The 19932-nt window shown below is 42.5% G+C and overlaps 1 protein-coding gene across 1 annotated transcript; it reads left to right on the top strand.

The window, feature by feature from the left end:
- Window positions 1–1841: 1841 nt before the first annotated feature.
- Window positions 1842–19572, top strand: hsp90b1 (heat shock protein 90, beta (grp94), member 1). The gene is made up of 28 exons (XM_047595265.1): window positions 1842–2007; window positions 2568–2670; window positions 2983–3124; window positions 3233–3349; window positions 3439–3770; window positions 3919–4030; window positions 4148–4279; window positions 4413–4529; window positions 4637–4774; window positions 4886–4963; window positions 5073–5138; window positions 5457–5726; window positions 5835–6080; window positions 6192–6328; window positions 6415–6493; window positions 6610–6769; window positions 7032–7096; window positions 11397–11700; window positions 12737–12772; window positions 14122–14174; window positions 14337–14420; window positions 14588–14694; window positions 15285–15438; window positions 16717–16818; window positions 16910–16984; window positions 17091–17159; window positions 17262–17397; window positions 17521–19572. Exons 1-28 carry the CDS (start codon window positions 1959–1961, stop codon window positions 17652–17654), a joined length of 3597 nt encoding a protein of 1198 aa, XP_047451221.1. The 5' UTR covers window positions 1842–1958; the 3' UTR covers window positions 17655–19572.
- Window positions 19573–19932: the final 360 nt, after the last annotated feature.

The raw sequence follows: 19932 nt of genomic DNA, 5'->3' as shown, positions 1-19932 counted from the left end.
TTTAGCAGCATTTTTAGAGAATTTGCTCCACACCAAAAGCATTACAAACACCGTCTGGACAATAAACTGTATCTCTCAGGAAATGGCATCTCATTGTGTTCAATAATGTTTGTAACAAGTGGAATACGTGTATTCCAGGTGTTTTATGTGCTCACTGTGTCATTTCTGTGCAATAGTTGTCGTCTTAAAAGCTATACTTCTATTGGAGTTGTCATTATTCATGATATTCAAGAAGTCCATTGTATATATTTAACTTCCACCAGCCTTTTTTTTCTTACTTAATTCTACTCACTATTACTTGCTTTAGCTTGGTCAGTATTTACCTTTGTATTGCTTTTTTTTCAGTTATCTTATTCTATTGTCAACAACTGTCACATAAGATCATTGGCTGTATATTGTATTATTAGATTCTACATGTTTCCTTGAGTCTGATGTATGAATCTATGACAGAAGTTTGTTTATCTGTTTCTCCTGCTCTTCTTTTCTCTCTCTCTTCTCTGTTTCTACCCGGCTGGCCTTCAGCAGATGGGTCCCTCCATATGAGCTAGTCCTGCTCAAGGTTTCTTCCTGCTAAAAGGGAATTTTTCCTCATCACTGTCACCTTCAGACTTGCTCTGGAGGTTTCAGGCAGGTTTTTGTAAAGCGTCTCCAGACAGTTTGTATTGTTATTGACATTATATAAATAAAATGTATTTATTTTCCATATGACTTGCATTTTTGCACTGTTTTACATAATCAAACAAATTATGTCAGACATCTTCTAAAAAATAAAGTGCATTGTGGGTTTTTAAAAAGTTTAGGAACTGCAGCCCGGCAACAGGGCACTGCTCATAATGAGGTTAATGTTAAATCTTTTTAACTTTGAAATTCCAGAAATTTGACATTATTCTGATTAAGTGTTTGTTTTTAAGGACTTTTTTTTTCTTTATCTTTCTTTGTCCTCTATTTGCTCCATCCACTTTTCCTGACAGGCTGATTTCCAGTCATGGATTTCTGGGAGCTTACACCATGTTCAAACTTAATATGACTTTAAATATTTTATGTATTTTCCTAGAAGACTCATTGTAATTATATTAATGGTGGCCCACAACAATAACTTCCATTTGACACCTGTAGCCTGATCATATTCCCACACAGCCAAGCACACAACCACTACACAAGTTCAACAAACAGCAGAAAAATATGCACATTTGGATTAAATAACTAAGTTCTACTTATTATTCAGCTTATGATTACAGTATAATAGAGTGACACTTTTCTTAAACTGATCACATAGTGTGTTTATGAAATAATGAATTGTTTGCTGTCATAGGCACAGGCTCATTGACTAAATAGTGCCACCTTATGGGCAAGGCCTGGTAGGGCAAGAGTTGAGTATGCTTCACGTTGTGATAAATCCGCAGCTTTAAAAAGAAGAGTGGTGCAGAAAGACAAATAGCATACACGTACCAGCATGTAATGGTTCTGTATGGCACTGGCCGAAACAGATCCATATAAAGCGGCTATAGAGCTACGAGCACACAGCGCCTGTCATCTTTAATGTCGTCAAACGTCGTTGTGTCACATCGTAGTAGAATTGCATAAGACAATTAAACTTTAACTAAGCGCGTGGACAGAGATTTTTTTTTCCCCTTCTCAAATGAAGAGTAAATTTTAGGAAGTGATGTGCTGATTATTCACCGTTGGCCAATGATGTCCAGCCACGATTTTCTGGTATTGACTTATGTTGAAGAATCTGATTGGACGGCATGTACAGAAGACTCTGCTCTGATTGGCCGGCGCTTGTGCGTGGTGCGCAGCCATTGGTCGAGCGTCACGGGTTGGATGAAGTGGGCTCTTGTGGTGGGAGAGGAAGCTTGTCAGTCTCTCCCGTAAAACCAGTGCTGCATGCGCTGCTCTCTCCCGGCTTTTGTCTCAGCGGCTCAAGACTCACAGCGTCACTCGAGCGGTTTCTCAAAATGAAACGAGCCTGGTTAATAGGTCTGCTTTTCGCACTTTTTGCCTTCGGTGAGTAGCGCGAAGATTTCCTCTCTCCGTCTCACTTTTTTATTTTCCAACATTTCAGCTAACGTTAGCCAGAGAGCCTGAGTTAGCTCGTGTGCTTCTCCTCTGCCCATTCATGACCAGAACCTTCACAGATTCGCAGTTTGCTAGCTTTATTCCGCTCATTTGTCAATCACAGGCCCGGGTGGTTAATTTGCATTCATCTTAAGTGTCAAAGCTACGACAGTATACGTATATTCTTCATAGCCTTTCCAGAAGTTTCTCCTAGTAGCACCACCTATGTCGAAGCTGTCTTACGTTGGCTAACACCCCAAGAAAAGTGTTGCTGTTGCATAGATGCATGTCCAAATTCTAAATTAAAAACAGCAAAGCTAAAGTAGCCTATTAATTATGTGGCATTTTGATCAGATATTGAGTCCAAATGCAACGTGAAGTGGTGAAGATTTTCTGACTCACACCAGCAGCACTTGTAAATTTGTAAATTTAATAAAAAACTTGTAAATGTTATTTACATATATTTGTGTGTGTGTGCATATTAATTTTTTTTTCCCTCCACCTGACAGCTGCTGTGAAGGCAGAGGATGAACTTGACGTGGACGGGACAGTGGAGGATGACTTGGGTAAAAGCAGGGACGGCTCAAAAACAGACGATGAGGTGGTGCAGAGGTGGGTGTTACTTAAAGTACCGTTTTAGATGAGGCCCGTTTTAGTGAACTGTAGTTGCTGTATTAGGAGAGGTCAAATTAACCTTAAATTATGAACAGAAGGTCATCATGACCAAGCTTATGTACACTAATGTTCAGGACAAACCCCGGGACTGTAGTGAGGGGCAGGGCTCTGCAGCCTCATTAAGAGAAGAGTGTTGTTTTTCTTTCAATGATTCCCTAGAGGGGAGAACAGATTTTTGTGTTGTTTAGCAACACCTGCAATTTTCTGTTGTACACTCCCCTGATCTCACCTATTTGCATCTGTCCACAGAGAGGAGGAGGCTATCCAGCTGGACGGTTTGAATGCGGCTCAGATAAAGGAACTCAGGGAAAAGTCTGAAAAACACGCCTTTCAGGCTGAAGTCAACCGTATGATGAAGCTGATCATCAACTCCCTCTACAAGAACAAGGAGGTGAGCAGCAACAAACATTCCGCACAATCAGCAGTAAATTGCAGTCGCTTCTGTAGATGTAGTTGCCTGACTTACAGTCCTTCTCATCATCTTGGTTCTCTGTTTCAGATCTTCCTTAGGGAGCTCATTTCCAACGCCTCGGACGCTCTGGATAAGATCCGCTTGATGTCTCTGACCAATGAGAATGCAATGGCCACCAACGAAGAGCTGACCATCAAAATTAAAGTATGCACGCGCAGTGTGTGCACTTATTTATTGGTAACGCAAATATCTCCATCTGTTTGCTAACGCGACCGTTCTCTGTCCATCCCCAGTCTGACAAGGAGAAGAACATGCTCCACATCACTGACACTGGTATTGGAATGACCAAAGAGGAGCTGGTTAAGAACTTGGGCACCATCGCCAAGTCTGGCACCAGCGAGTTCCTCAGCAAGATGACGGAGATGCAGTCAGAGGGACAGTCCACCTCAGAGCTGATCGGACAGTTCGGTGTGGGTTTCTACTCTGCTTTCCTCGTCGCCGACAAGGTCATCGTGACATCCAAGCACAACAACGGCACCCAGCACATCTGGGAGTCAGACTCTAATCAGTTCTCCGTCATTGAGGACCCCCGCGGGGACACGCTGGGAAGAGGAACCACCATCACGTACGTGGGGTCCTTTACATGCAAAAAAATTATCATTTATATCACAAGCAACTGCTGTTAGGTGTATTGCAATGCAAAGCTCTCTTGGACTAACACTCCATGGGTCATTGTTTGTAAATTCCCTGACTTTTTTCTAATTGACTAACAGACTGGTCCTGAAGGAGGAGGCCTCCGACTATCTGGAGCTGGAGACAATCAAGAACCTCGTCAGGAAATACTCTCAGTTCATCAACTTCCCCATCTACGTCTGGGCCAGCAAGGTGATTGTCTAATATTTCTTTCTATACATACTTTCACCCAGACGGCTCTTGTATTATGAAACAGACAGATTTGGAAATGAACAAATGGTCACATCACCTATTTCTCAACATGCAAAGACTGAGACGGTTGAAGAGCCCATCGAGGAAGATGCTGAGGCAGCAGAGGAGGCAGAGAAGGAACCTGCTGAAGACGAGGCTGAGGTGGAGGAGGAAGAGGAGGAGGACAAAGACAAGCCAAAGACAAAGAAGGTGGGATGATAGTAGAGAAATGGTCAGCGTGAACATAACTTAGTTTTTTTTATGTTAGTTGACAGTATTTGACTATGTATTCGTAGTTTTTATTTGTTTTTTTGAAAATGCGATATCTCTGCGTGTGTTGTAGGTTGAGAAGACCGTGTGGGACTGGGAACTGATGAATGATATCAAGCCTATCTGGCAGAGACCAGCTAAGGAGGTTGAGGAGGACGAGTACAAGGCTTTCTACAAGACCTTCTCAAAGGTGGGCACATGACAATTGCAGCATCATCAGTGTAGATTGTGTGATGCCTCATTTAGGTCCAACTTGTTTGTTTTTCTAAATTCCAACTGTGTTTCCCTCCTAAACAGGACAGTGACGACCCTCTGGCTCACATCCACTTCACAGCTGAGGGTGAGGTTACCTTCAAGTCCATCCTGTTTGTGCCCACTGCAGCTCCCCGTGGCCTGTTTGACGAGTACGGCTCCAAGAAGAACGATTACATCAAGGTGTGTTCCCTGAGGAGCATTCAGATCTATTTTAAAAGAGGATTTATCATTTGAGAGAAAAAGTTATTTTGGATTCTTTTTTTTTTTAAAGTAAATGCCTTTCGTTCACAGCTGTTTGTCAGGAGAGTTTTCATCACGGACGACTTCAACGACATGATGCCCAAGTACCTGAACTTCGTCAAGGGAGTGGTGAGTCATTTTCAGCACTGGTTGAGAGACGGCCGTCTGCCGGTGTGACCTGCGTGGTCTGCGTTTTAGTACCACCTGCACTGTGATTAACAAACATTTGTTTTTCTAGGTTGACTCTGACGACCTTCCCCTGAATGTCTCCAGAGAGACTCTGCAGCAGCACAAACTGCTCAAGGTGAGCTTGGCATTCCTCACAAATACTACACAACATTGAAATAGTGACTTTATTCTTAGATTTCAAGTTGTAGCGGTTTAATGATTGTCACCATTTGATGAGTGGATCATGATCTGGCCTTTACTAAGGCCTTTTTAATTTTCTTAATTTTAAACAAGGTACAGAATTCAGAAAGAGCTTTCACGATTAAGAATGGAAAAGAAGTGATTAGAATCACATAAAAGGCACAAAGTCAAGATTGCGGGGAGGAATAAAAATAAATAAATAAATAAAGGAAATATGAGAAAACAAACCTCATCCTGTCTCGTCTCTGTTCAGGTTATCCGCAAGAAGCTGGTCCGTAAGACTCTGGACATGATCAAGAAGATCGCAGAGGAGCAGTACAACGAAAAGTTCTGGAAGGAGTTTGGAACCAACATCAAGCTGGGAGTCATCGAGGATCACTCCAACAGGACCCGTCTGGCCAAGCTGCTGCGCTTCCAGACCTCCAACAGCGAAACGGTCCTGGCCAGCCTGGAGCAGTACGTGGAGCGCATGAAGGAGAAGCAGGACAAGATCTACTTCATGGCTGGTACCAGCAGGAAGGAGGTGAGTGAATGTGCTTGTTCGTCTGGGTGAGATGCTCAGTTATGAGGCGTGAGCTCTCGGACGAGGTGAACGGAAAACCCAGTAATCTGTATTATTCTCCATCTACAGGCTGAGTCATCTCCCTTCGTAGAGAGGCTGCTGAAGAAGGGCTACGAGGTGATCTACCTGACGGAGCCTGTGGACGAGTACTGCATCCAAGCGCTGCCCGAGTTTGACGGAAAGCGTTTCCAGAACGTGGCCAAGGAAGGAGTCAAGTTCGATGAGGGCGAGAAGGCCAAGGAGAAGAGGGAGGCCCTGGAGAAGGAGTACGAACCACTCACCACTTGGCTGAAGGACAAGGCCCTGAAGGACAAGGTAGAGAGACAGGGAGAGAGACGGGGAAATGGAACCGCTGCAGAAACAGTGATGTCTGTCTGCGCCATCATTCGGATGATTTAATATAATGCTGTGTCTGTTTTTGAACAGATCGAGAAGGCCGTCCTCTCTCAGAGGCTAACCAACTCACCTTGCGCTCTGGTTGCCAGTCAGTACGGCTGGTCAGGAAACATGGAGAGGATCATGAAGGCACAGGCCTACCAGACAGGAAAAGACATTTCCACAAAGTGAGTAATAATCTTGTGCAGCTGCATGTCTCGAGTATTATTACTTATAACTAAACTCATGCCAATTCACCTCTTCTCTTCCTCAGTTATTATGCCAGCCAGAAGAAAACACTAGAAATTAACCCCAAACATCCTCTTATCAAGCAAATGCTGAGCAGAGTCAATGTAAGTCTGACCACTGTCATTTATCGTCTGTTTTGTTGTGATGCTCCAATATTACCAACTGACTTTTAGAGCAGACAGAGCACAGGGCCTAAAGGTTTCTTTCCTCTCATCACCAGGATGATGCCGAGGACCAGACTGCGTCAGATCTGGCCGTGGTTCTGTTTGAGACGGCCACTCTGCGCTCAGGCTATCAGCTGGCTGACACAAAGGCCTATGGAGACAGGATAGAGCGAATGCTCCGACTCAGCATGAACGTGCCCCTGGAAGAACAGGCAAGTCGATTCCAGATGTCTGATACTGTGCTGTTTCTGCAAAATTTGCATAGCAAGTGTTTTCAGTTTCAGTTTTCATGAGTCCTGTCGGCCCGTAGCTTCTCCTAAACCATCTGTGAACACTGTCTAATTACGATTAGTATGATTTTACTCCTTATTTTGCTTTTGTTGTTGCTCAATAAACATTTTAAACATCAGCTCGGTAATGGCTAATAATTGCGTGACTGTGCTCCAGGTTGAAGACGAACCAGAGGAGGAGGAGCCAGAGGAACCAGCAGACGATGAATCTAAAGATACAGAGGAGGTTCCAGATGAGGAAGATGATGAAACGGTAAGAACACTTTGAATATGTCCTTATGCAGAGGCTCGAGTATGTATCAACTGTATATACCTGGTTGTAACTTTTTTCTTTTTTCCCCTCGCAGACAAAAACAGACAAGGATGAACTGTGAAGCACTGAACGGGAGAGCGTGTAACAATGGAGCTGGAAACTGAACTGAAGTCTTGTTCCAGCGACACCGTGTTCAACGTTATCATGGGTGGGGGTCCCTGGGTTGGGTTTTTTAAGGCGAGCTTTGTTTGTTTTTGTTTTTTTTTTTTTTATTACATTCCTCATGACTGTAAATTTGTTAATATTTAACTGACCTGTTTATGGAAAGATGCGATCCTGTCTATTGATCAAATAAATGTTTCCTGGAAAAACAACATAGGATTGTGTCTCGGAATAATTTATAAAATAAGTTTCACCAGTCAGGCATAACATTATGACCACTGATGGGAGAAGTAAGTAACATTGACCATCTTGTGACATTACAATGTTCTGGCATTCCTGTGGATGTTTGACATGTAGCACCGACCCAGACCAGACACCCCCGCTCCTTAGCAACGACACTCCTTGATGGCAACAGGATGCAGCCTTTGACAGGCAAAGACCTGTTGCATGCACAGTGAAACTGGCTCATTGCCAGCCCTTGGCACACTAACGTTACAATCCAACCAACAGAAACTTAAAGTGAGCAAATCTCTCAAGTTGTGCTCACATGACTTAACACTGAATTGTTATTTTAGGGAGTTTTATTTTCTCGGGGTCCCTAAGCTGAACATAAAACGATAAAATTGAGACATTCAATCCTGTAGAAATAAGAAGTTTTGAATCAGTATATCTCTATTTTATTCTAATTATTAGAACTCCTCAAACTAAACAAAATTACAAATTAGTTAATACAATCAGGTGGTTCTAATTAAATCAGAATCTAATTAAATCTGTGGTGCCATCCTACTAGTGGCCGTCATGGCCTGGACCAGTGTTGTGTTTCTGAATCTGCTGCTGACCTATACGACCTATACCTAAGCATGTCCACATTTTTCTTATCCTTATGTTGAAGGTTATTTGTCGTTGGTGACAGTGATCAATAACTGTTCCACTTCACCTTGTTCTGCTGTAGTGAAATGTGTACTTTCTTATCTGTATCACGACAATGCAGAATTACATCTTAAATGTGTATGAGTATACACACACACTTATGTATGTATATATATATATATATATATATATACAGTATATATATATATATATATATTTATTTATTTTACTGCTCCCCCAAACAGAGAAGGATCTTTCTGTGTGTTTCCTAGGTGTCTACTGTACCGTAAGTCACCACCGAGCTTGTTTCAGTTTTTTTTTTCATTTATGCAAAGCGGGCAAAATCGTTTTCAGTGGGGATGCAGCTGATCCAGGTAAGAGGCACTCGACTATTGACACCGCTGTTGGATACTGTGGTTATTTTATCACTGTGATATGTCAGTCACACGGGATGAATACTACTCGAAATCTGACAGTAACCCATCCACAAAACTGTCTCACCCCAAAGAACACAAATAGTACTACCACCCCAGCTACAACCTGTCATTTAGTGGGAGAGAAGGCACAATCACAGACCAGAGGAGAAGGAAAGGGATGCAACGTTTCCATCTTTATAGTAGAATCTTAAAGCCCATTCGTGGATTTATCTTTAACAGAGTGTGACTATGTGTAATTCTTATTTTTATTTAGCTCTGCTAACTAAAATGTCTTGACTGTAGCAGAAAGTGCGTGGTTGACATTTGTTATCAGCAGCAACTCTTTGTGGCTTGGTAACAACTATGACATCTGATAAGAGCAAATCATAAAGCTTTATCTCAATATCTGTCTACTGTGATAAGCAGAATCGTGAAAGGCGGGCTTCAGGAAATGAGAATGTGCATTTTTAGACCATGCGCTTAAAGAGGTTAATGTTTCTTTACTCACCCTGCAGTGATCTTGAGCCAATTGACCTGACCTCATTTTTTGTTCCTAGAAGTTCTCATGATGTTTTATCCAGCACACTGTGATAAGTTTGCAACACACTGATCATTATCTTAATGGATGACCTGACTAAACCTGAAACATGTGTAGAGAAATTGTCATTGTAGGGTCATGTCCAGTAGGTGGCACTATTACCCATCTATCTTACTATTACACATCTAGACAATTTGAGTTTTGACCTTTAACAAGGCCAAGGTTTAAAGGGGGGCACACTCTGGTAATTTCTGCAGCACGACAATTTACTGTAGAGACTGTAGAGGGTGAGCAGATATTTGAGTTCACAACATAATAAAACAATCTTTACGCCTAATGTGAAGCTGACCTTATTTAACTTGAAACCACCCTGTGTTTTCACAGTATCTAAATCCGCAAACGAATCAGCGTGAGAGAAAACATGTGCAGTGTTAAAATGTTTAAAGAGGAAGGATTTGAAGTCCTGATGATGGAGGGAAAAAAGTGTTTCCTTCTCTCCTTGTAGCGACGACATCTTCACATTTTCACACTTTAGTTCCTTCAAGGCCGAGTCCGGCTCCTGCTGGTAGCGTACTGCTCAGTTCTGCATTTTACAGTGTATCGCAACCTTGCGAAAAAAATCTTTGCATTCTGACATGTAAAATTTCCGCAGCAGCAGGCTCCGTTGGTCTGTTGAGAGCCACAAAGCAGAAACAATGTTCAGGATCTACGGTTCAGAGGGCCTAGGGCTGATGCAGCTGACTCTTACAGCAGGTACCACGTCGAGGTTGTACTGTACACGTACTAAAAAAGGGAAACAAAAAAACAAACAAATGAAAAAAACAACCCTTGGTGCACTGTTCACGGTGGTCTTGGGCGGACACTTAAAAAGCTAGGTAGCAGCTAAACAGCAGCAGCACAGGTCCTCTCCATCAACATGCGGCCATACGTTCCCCGGAGTGAGAAAGTGTTGCGCCTGGCTTCTTAATAAAGGGTGACAGATATGGGCCACGGCGGGGGGGAAGGGGTCGCACAGCGAGAGCCGCAGAGGACTGATAACCACAGCAGATGATAGCTTTGCTTCTTTAGTAACAGGTACTTCCTCAAGTGATTCCCTCAGCTGCCCGCCTTGACTTTCAAACGCAACATGACAATTTGACACGACACACGCTCAGGAGGCTTATTCAACGACGTGTCCTGACCAAAACGCTAATCTCAGATCTAGAGACTTCTTCTCACATGTCTTCTGAGGCGCCATTTTATCATTTAGCATCCACCCAATTTGTGTAAAGCCACTGGTATCAATTAGGAGCCCAGTTACAGAAAGCTAGTGGTCAATTTAAAACCAAAGTAAACAGCTTTCTCGTGTAAAGAGACGACCACAGATGAAGTCGCTTCACTGTTGAGGATTTAGTTTCAGACGCAGACTATTATTATTATTATTATTATTGTACAAACTGAACGTTTAATTCTGTAATGGAAGTTTGGTGATGTGCAGTATCTGCTTGAGAGTCACCGTGTTCTCCAAGGTCCCTTGACATTAAAAGCAGATTTATTAATTACCCTCCCTCTGGAACAAGAAGTGAGCTCCAGTCTCTCGGTGCTATTAAAGACCCATGCTCTTTATAATGAGCTTTTATTTAATGAATGACTGTAATGGAGCTGGTAATGAATGCATGATTTTCTTTTTCTTTTTTTTTTACTTATCACTCTGTTCAAGTTGTTTACATTTTATTTTCTAATTTACTACATCATGTGTGCTATATTTTAGTAATACATCATTTTCATTTTTCCGTATTACTGTCAGTCGTTTTTCTTGGATTTATCTTAATTATCGTTCCGTTCTATTTTAAAGCAAGCCCGAGCAAATAACACAGAAACCCTTTCCTCTTGTCAAAAGACATAAGACGCACTCCAGATATTTGATGTCTCCCGGTGGAAAATCGATGTCTGACTGACAGAGCCTACCAGAGGGCTTCTCTTTCCCATAATTTGTATTTTGCGACTGACTGCAGTTTCTGCGCCGCTGCTGCTGCTCATACGCAATCCCTGGATAGGTGGTTGCCATGGATTCCTGGGTCACATGCGTGGGTTTCCTATAGCCAGAAGCAGCAGAAGATGCTCGGACCAAAAATCCAGAGCCATTTTCATTCAGGAAAAAGAGAGTGTCTGCTGTGGATGGCTTGCTGACTGGGTGGCCTGACTACACCCGTCTGCTAATTTTGGCTTTTTTTTTTCCCACACACACACACGCACGCACGCACACGCACGCGCGCACACCTACAAACCCACCGAATCTCGGCTTTGCGCGCCTTTGATCGTCTCCAGTTCGCAGCAAACCGGTTTTGTCCACATTCATAGACTGATAACAGGAATGAGTATAGAAATTCCTGAAGGACTGACGGAGCTGTTACAGAGCTTTACCGTGGAAGTGCTAAGGAATCAGCCCAGGGATTTGCTCGAGTTTGCGTTACAGTACTTCACCCAGCTGAAGGACAGCGAGACCAAAGAGGCCGCGTTTGGCAATGACCAAAATTCGGCCCCGAGACCTGGAAAAGCGGTCAATTTCATTGACGAAGCCATGCAGATCGATTCGGAAAACGGAGAGGAAGACGACGACGATGACGAGGAATTCATAGGTGGGCCGATAGATTTACTATGTGTCAGGAATGTGCTGTGCGTTAGCGTGGAGATGGGGCGGATTGTATTTATTTTCAGTAATAATCATGCATGGCTTCTGTTCTCTGGGAGAGGACACACTGGGCGCAGAGATGCTCCGCCACCTTGCATCCACCTCGGCTCTGTCATTTGCCATATATGGTCACGGAGGCTGAAAGACGCTCCGTGAACGTGTGCTGCTTTTCGTCCGCGAACACGCGTTTGTGTGATAAGGATGGCGTTAAAGGACACGAGCCGCAGAGCCGAGACACCGTGTTTGTTCCACAGGAGCCCTGCAGCTCTGGATCATTTGAATATTTTCCTGCTGCAGGTGCGGGCCTTGCTGGGCCCATATACCATGATCAGCTACTGTAGCACAAATATGACAAAGCAGATGGAGGTGGAACACTGAAGCTCCACTGTGCGATGCAAGCAATAGGCCACACGCAACACGACCGTGGCTTAGTGTTTCCTAAGTCATATCATAGGCACAGTGGCAGCAAGGAGGTGCAGCGAGGAGACTGACACAGCATCCCAATGAGTGGTGGGGTCTGCAAGGCTGTCTGTAATGGTTACATAAGGACAACCGTGTTCAGCTGTTAAACTAACTAAACTAAACTAGTAGGCATTTGCTGTTTTACACGCCTCCTGTTTTAAGCATATTTCACTGAGCTCCTCCCAGCCATCACTGGCTGGCAGGCTATTAATGGACGAGGCCTCCTGTCTAATGTATATTTCATACCGACCCATTGTGTAGGAGCTTGGCACTTTTTTTTGCTGCGTTTTACATTTGAATTTTTTCCTCTCATTTAAATGCGATTCAAAGACCCAAATCCACTTCAAAGCAGCTGTCCTTATTCAGGTCGTCCCCGGATGAATATGGATCCCTAATGAGCTCATTCCACACGTACTGCTGTAGCTGTAGAAACACGGGAGCCTTCCTTATAATAACTGTCACATAGATGTACTTTGTGATGAAATGTAACTTACAGTGTGTATTTTGTCTATGCTCCACAGCACCAGTGATAAACAGATTCATCAGGAGAGCATCGGGTGAGTTCCCATTTGCCGCCCGGCCTGAAAAAGTTGGCTCCTAAAAGTCCGTCGTATCAGAGGGAAAAACTCTGGACAGTGTCAGTGCAGGAAACATAAAAGTCTTCTTTGACACGCTAGCACAGAGGCTGCGTCACATTCGCTCCAGTACAAGTGATATCTAAAGGGTTTTTTTTCCATCTGTCCTTTATTACTGTCTTCCACGCATTATAATAGGCTTAATTTACTGGAGCCTGTGAAGCCACTCTGTCTTGAACCTGGGTTGATAATGTCAGTGAGTGAGGTGGGCGGGAGGATCGGGACAAGAGGCGCTGCTAATAATCAGCTGATTCTCATAATATAACAGTGAGACGGCAGCTTCACGAGAATAACTTTGCAGTTTCAGGGCCGGTGGCTGCTTGTTTACGTTTAACTATTTTGTGAGAGCTAGTATCACGCCAGGAAATGAGCATCAAAGGACACTACTACTTAAGTAACTGTTACTTAAGTAAAAGCGTATTGCTGCTACCACGCCTTGCTGTTAGAATCTAGGAAGGAAACATAGTATGAGTGTGAGCCACCATCTCCCCAGATCCCCAAACTTAAGACAAGAAAAGTTTTTTTATATTGAAAGATTTATAGCATGAAATGGTGCTAAATCATTCCTGGGAGTTGTCTTTTTCTGTCTGGAATTTGGCCTTTGCTGCGGCTCACCTAAAAAGCAAACATTCTTTTTCGAGGTTGTGTAAGATGTGCTTGAAGTTCAGTTTTTCATAAATGTAAATCGATTCATCTGTTGCTTAATGCACACATAGCCTGTGGTGGAAAAAGTGCTCAGATCTGTTTTTTTTTTTTATCTAAGTATGAATACATTCAATAAACATCCTGTGTGAAGTCTCTCAGGGTTCTGTTTTCAGATGTCATACTACTGGGTTATTATTACAGCATGTAAACACAGAGACTGACTGAGAGCTGGTTTTACTCATTTTATATACTGTGAGGTGGCTTAAATGACTGTTCAACAAATCGCCGGATTCCTGAATGGTTAGATAAGTGTAGTGAAGTAGAAAGATATGATATCTCTCCCCAAAATAAAATGGGGTCATTTAAGTAAGTACCTTAGGATTATACCTAAGAACTTAAGTACAGTTCTTTGTTACTTTACACCAGTGCACATGGCACACGAGTGCCACACTGGAGAATAAAATCGTAGGCAGGATTTCATAGACCTTAAGACAGCCATGAATCCTCTGATTCAAGTTACAGCTTTGGCCTTTACAGTCACTAATTCAATGTGTCCATCCAAACACTGGATGGACAAAATAAGTGTCTTTCTAAATTTCATTCACTTGTTGCTCTCTTTCGTGCAGTGTGTGCTGAGGCGTTCAATCCCGATGAAGATGACGAGGATAAAGAGTCAAGGGTAAACTGCGTCCCCACGCTGCAGTTATCTAATTTTTCATTATCAGTTGAATTTCACATTTAACAGCATGGACGGTGGCTCTGAATGTGGATAAAATGGTGACCTATATAAGGTCTGTATGTGTCAGCCACCATGAGGCCACTTCACTGTTTCATCTTGTAGGTCACCCACCCAAAAACCGACGAGCAGAGACAGAGGCTACAGGAAGCATGTAGGGACATTCTTCTGTTCAAGAATCTGGATCCAGTGAGTAGACTATTCTCTGGTTTGTGCCCCGACATCTGTTTCACTACACAAAGGAGAACATGGTCGGAGACCAGACACTTTTAGCTGCATGCTCAGTTGCAGAGACAGAAACCAGAGTGCGTTCAGCATCGTTGTTTCAAGTGTTGTGATGTTTCTCCCAACCACAGGAAGAGATGTCTCAGGTGCTGGATGCCATATTTGAGAAGTTCTGCACAGAAGGGGAGCACATCATTGATCAAGATGATGATGGGGACAACTTCTATGTTATTGAAAGGTAGTTATTCACGTCGTTCTCGCGACATTCCTGATTCTTTTTAACCAGATAGTCGACTGTCATATATGAAGGCTGTTAGCTTGGAAGCCAGACCGACATCCCCACCCACAATTTTTTGTGGCAGAAAGTTGGCCTGGAGTTGCTCCACTGGGAACTGAGTATGATCCAAGAAACGATCTGCAGGGCCAATCCAATAGCTTGGACCGGCTTCATGCAGTGATGGATGGTGTAACAGTGGCGTTGTCATGCATGTCATCTGAATGCTGTTGAATTTGTTTACAACGCAATGGCTCTGATCGGCTGCATGCCTGCATCCAGTTGCAGATATGTTTCTTTTTTGTCTGTCGGTTGAAACCAGCCCCATGATATATTCCTAATGGCCTGTTACCAGACTCATATCCTCATAAGAATTTAATCCGGCTACACCTGGCTATGTATTTATAAAAGAATCCCTAAAAGTTTTCTTGCTGACTTGTTTTTAGATTTCAGGAGACGTACACATGTCCCCTTTTGTCGCTCAATCTCAGGGCTGCTACATTTGCTACATCTGCTGTGATGTTTATCCCCCTCCTTGTATTTTCTTCATTCAGCGGGACGTTTAACATATTCGTAAAGGTTGACGGTGTGGAGAAGCTGGTAGGCTGCTATGACAACAGAGGCAGCTTTGGAGAGCTGGCGTTGATGTACAACACCCCCAGGGCAGCCACAATAATCGCCACCTCGCCTGGAGCCCTTTGGTGCCTAGTGAGTAAACCATTACATCTTCCTGCAACAGCACAGTTGGCTCCTTACTCAGGTTTTTATAACACGCTGCGCTGTCGGTTGTCACAATTTAAATAAACAACCAGGTTGACTGTGGCAGTGTTGCTACCTGCTGCCACAGAGTGAGAGCAGGTTGTCCAACTGAGATAACATAGCTACTTTATAAAACCCAGTGGAGTCAGGAAAATCTGAGAGAGCACTAATCGTGCCTCTGGTAATGATTTTACATAATCATTAATGCTTGTATCAAGGTCAGTGAATATGCAAAATGAATATGAAAATTTATGAATGTTAATGTAGGCCTATTAAGACAGCTTTCGTTGCCCATTGATGAAACTAAACTAGTCTGTTTTCCCAACAGTTGCTCAAGGTGTTCATGAAAATGTACAAAATTCTGGCACCGTACGATCTTTTGAAGTGAAATTCCTGTCTATCGGACGGTGTTTTGCTCAAACGACACCAAACTGTTTTATAAACTGCAGCGAGAACAGCTGTTGTAGGACTTCAGTTGCTACTTGCCTCTTCCTGTGAAGCAGCTTGTTTATTAATGACTCGGTGAGGGTCGTGTCCTTAAAGTGTGGGTAACAGCTTCGTTATGTCATCTCTGCGCAGACCGGGCAGGTTGCTGCTGGTCCCTTGTTGACCTGAACACTTGTAATGTGTGTTTGAGCCTCAACTGTTCCACCAAGGGTCAGCTTAGGTCGGGGAGGGACAGTGCTGCCTAACGACCTTTGAGCAAACAGTCAGAGCTTTGCTCAGCCTCTGATAAACTTAATGTTGTGGCATTGTGGTAAGATAATAAATCTGCATGACTTTGAGTCCTGGGTCTTTTAGCTTAAGATTAGGGCCTCGTCTGCTTGGTTTGTTTGTTTGGTTTCACAGCTAGAGGGCGCCCTCTGCAGCTGCATATGTTCCCTGCAGTACAATATGTAACAGTCTGCACTGCATGACTGCATGTCTAAAACACTGCCTAGCCCAGTAGTAGTCTTTGGACTTTATATCCTTCCAAACTTATCCTGCGTTAAATATTGTTTCCTATGAGTTATTGTTTATTGAACAGGCACCAACATAAACTGGAACTCTGGAAAATGAATAAAATCACAATGAAAATGAGCCATCAGACTTGCTGTTTGGTATTTTACAGGAAACAAGATGGATTTTGATGTAAAAATACTCAAAAATGTCATCTTTAAATATATACGCGGGCTTGTGTCTTCAAACATACATTTTTTTTCCCTGTGATTTCTTTCTGCGCTTCAGGATCGTCTGACATTCAGGAGGATCATAGTGAAGAACAACGCCAAGAAGAGGAAGCTGTACGAGGCATTCATTGAGACACTACCACTGCTTACATCTTTAGAGGTCGAGATTAGCTTTGCCCTCCATCATTAAGAAAGTGCACTGTGAATTTACCAGTCGAACTGTTGTCAACCTTGCGTCCTTTCATCCACAGCTGTCAGAGAGAATGAAGGTGGTAGACGTGCTTTCCACCAGGGTGTACAACGATTCACAGCAGATTATCGCTCAGGTGATGAATCTCTTTATACTCTTCATCGGTTTTTATTGATTTATTTATTCATTTTCACTTGTTTATGTAGAGCGATTTAAAGTTACTTTGTGGCTTTGCATTGCAGGGTGACTTAGCAGATTGCTTCTACATTGTTGAATCTGGCCAAGTCAGAATCACCATGAAAAGAAGCCGGGTATTTTTACACAATCTCTTCATTTCTAACTTCTCATAGAAAAGTATCAAAGGTACTTTGGCCCTCTGTGCTGTCTTGTAATGTACTTTTCCTTCTTGCCAGTCAAAAAAAGACCAGGAGGAAGAGGAGGTGGAAATTGCCACATGCACTAGGGGCCAGTATTTTGGGGAGTTGGCTCTTGTCACAAACAAGCCCAGGGCTGCATCTGCCTATGCTGTGGGGAATGTCAAATGCTTGGGTACATTTTATGTTCACCGATACGTACTTTACAAACATTTTCTCGTAAATCGCGTGCTATTTTACGTATCTCTGTTTAATTATCCTCAACTTCTGCTTCTGCTACTTTCCATTCTTTTCCCAGTGATGGACGTTCAGGCCTTTGAGAGACTGCTAGGCCCGTGCATGGACATCATGAAGAGAAACATTGCTAACTATGAGGAGCAGCTGGTCACCCTGTTTGGAAGTAGCCCTGAGATTGAGCAACAAACTGCATGAGACGACTCCAATGGACCGTGAATGGGCGGGAAGAAGAAGAAGAAGAAGAAAAAAAAACAACAAAAGGCTCGTATGGATGTTTTCCCCAAAACCACTTACAACACGGCTTTTGCTACAAGAAATGTGGAAATGTGAACACCCACTACACTACAACATTCGAGTGTCAAATAAATTAACAGACTAGATTCGCGAAAGGTTTGTCTGAGTAGAGTTTTCCAGAGTTAAAGCTTGAAGCTTGTTTAAATTACATTTCTCACGACTCTCACCTTAAAAATGTAAGTGTACATTTTACTTGTCAGTGTCAGATGCATTATTTGTTTGTACATTAAACACTAAAAGGGGACAGTTTACAAAATCAATTCTAAATGTTGTTCCTTTGGCCCGCAGTGCTATTCATCCATCCGGATTGTTTTGGAGACACTTGTTGTTTTTTCAAGATATCAGCCAAAGAGATTTCAGCCTTCTCTCAAAAATAATTGAATCAGATGACACAGCCGGTGGCGCTCAAAGCAATACAATAATACATTTGAAAAAAGAAAAATAAGAGCTGCGTCTTTTTCTGAAAGTCATGACACGGGTACTCAAGAAAATCAAGAAAATTGAGAGCAATTTCATGTCGGAACCGTCTTCTGTGTAACTACACCTGCCAACTGTATCAACGCGCAGAGGGAAGGATTGAAGCTGCTGCTGCGATTAGCCAAAGGTCGTCTCTTATTATGGGAAGATATTTGCTTCTTTGAGTCTAGTGTTGCGTATAGTGAGGTAGACAGAAAACACTTCCATGACACAACTCCTCACAACAAGGCCTCTGGGTCTTGGCTTCCGTAAAGAGACAATACTAATGGGTTTTCCCGATTTTTTGGCGCCTTGAGCATCGCTCGCCAAGCACCATCTAATTCCATTATATTTAAGAAAAGGCAGAAATCTCGACGCCTGATGTCTCTGACACCCAAATGAAAGCAATCTCGATGGATGAAATGCACTACATGCAGAGATGTGAACTGTCCCTTCGATTCTCTCCACTGTGTTATGGCTACACCTACAGTATGATATTGTTTGTAAATTTCTAAATATTATTTGTTTAAATTAAGATGCCAAAGCTAATTTCTTACTGGATAATCGTGAGCGGATAAGTCAGATACTCTTGTCGCAGGACGCGCGCCGGTACAGAAGCCCCAACACGAGGAAGGACAAACAGTTTTTAAAGGACATTAATTTAAATAACATTTCTTGCCTTTTGATTACATCAGAATGTAGACTTGGCAGGACCTTAGCATTTTTACAAAAATACATTTCTGTTCACCGTAAGATCGAATCCCTTGAAAACATGCCCATAAACTGTATATCATCGTTGGTAAGTGTTTGTGGCAGTTAGCCTATTACTATGCTTTTACATGAAAGCAAACTTCAGAGAGACGGCTGATAGTTTTGTAAGAATATACAACACTGTACAATTTTAAAACTATTTACTGTTATTATATAGGCCCACTTTTAACTTAATCATTCGCCCTGCTAGACCGTAGTCATTTTTGGCAATGTCTTGAGACAGTTGATTTTTCTTTCTGTGTTTTAACGTAAAATTTAAGTCTATTGTTTTTGTGTAAGTGAAACATACATTATTAAGATATACATTATTGCTGTCTACCTCTGCCAACAACTTATACTGTTTCCTGCCCAACAGGAATCTAAAGTGGGTTTTCTCTCTTCTTCTCTCTCTTTCCCTCTCTCCATTTTTAAACGACTGAAGTCTTTGTGTATTTTGTCCGCAGCTTAAATTGTTTAAAACTGGGTAAACATTTAAATGTGCTAATTTTATTTCCCCCTGGTAGTACTGCTAACTTTTGAAGGCAAACCCACAATACTGGCTAAAAGTACTGTATGTTTCACTTTTCATGTCAATAAAGAACATTTTATATTTGCGTGTCTCACAATTATTTGTTACAATGAAGAAAGGGAACACTATCAAAGCTTTTTTTTCATTCATTGTTCAGTCACTCTTGCTCTTTCATTCATTCGTTCATTCATTTCCTAACAGTCCTTAGTTTGTTCATTTACTAGATCTTGTAACGTTGATTGAACAGTGATTTCGATTCAAGTGAGAGAAATGGATCTAAAATATAGCGTGAGCTATTATTTTTTTCTTTTTCTTGCTGTAGTTGCAACATTGCGGATAAAAAATAACCATGTATTGTTCCTGTTATTGCCAATCAGCTGTTACTGGGTAGTAACAGGCACATACTTTCATCCAATGATATGATGAACAACAAAGTAGGCCCCG

This window comes from Mugil cephalus, chromosome 10, assembly GCF_022458985.1.
Source record: "Mugil cephalus isolate CIBA_MC_2020 chromosome 10, CIBA_Mcephalus_1.1, whole genome shotgun sequence".
In the NCBI taxonomy this organism is placed as follows: domain Eukaryota; kingdom Metazoa; phylum Chordata; class Actinopteri; order Mugiliformes; family Mugilidae; genus Mugil; species Mugil cephalus.
The sequence above is the reverse complement of the archived record's forward strand: the minus strand, read 5'-3'. Positions and strand labels throughout refer to the sequence as shown.

Excerpts from the sequence above, each read along its gene's own strand:
- hsp90b1 (XM_047595265.1), top strand. The coding sequence starts at position 1,959 with ATGAAACGAGCCTGGTTAATAGGTCTGCTTTTCGCACTTTTTGCCTTC. Across the intron at positions 6,081-6,191 it reads ACAAGGCCCTGAAGGACAAG|ATCGAGAAGGCCGTCCTCTC; the intron begins GTAGAGAGACAG and ends GTTTTTGAACAG. Across the intron at positions 14,421-14,587 it reads TGTTCAAGAATCTGGATCCA|GAAGAGATGTCTCAGGTGCT; the intron begins GTGAGTAGACTA and ends TCCCAACCACAG.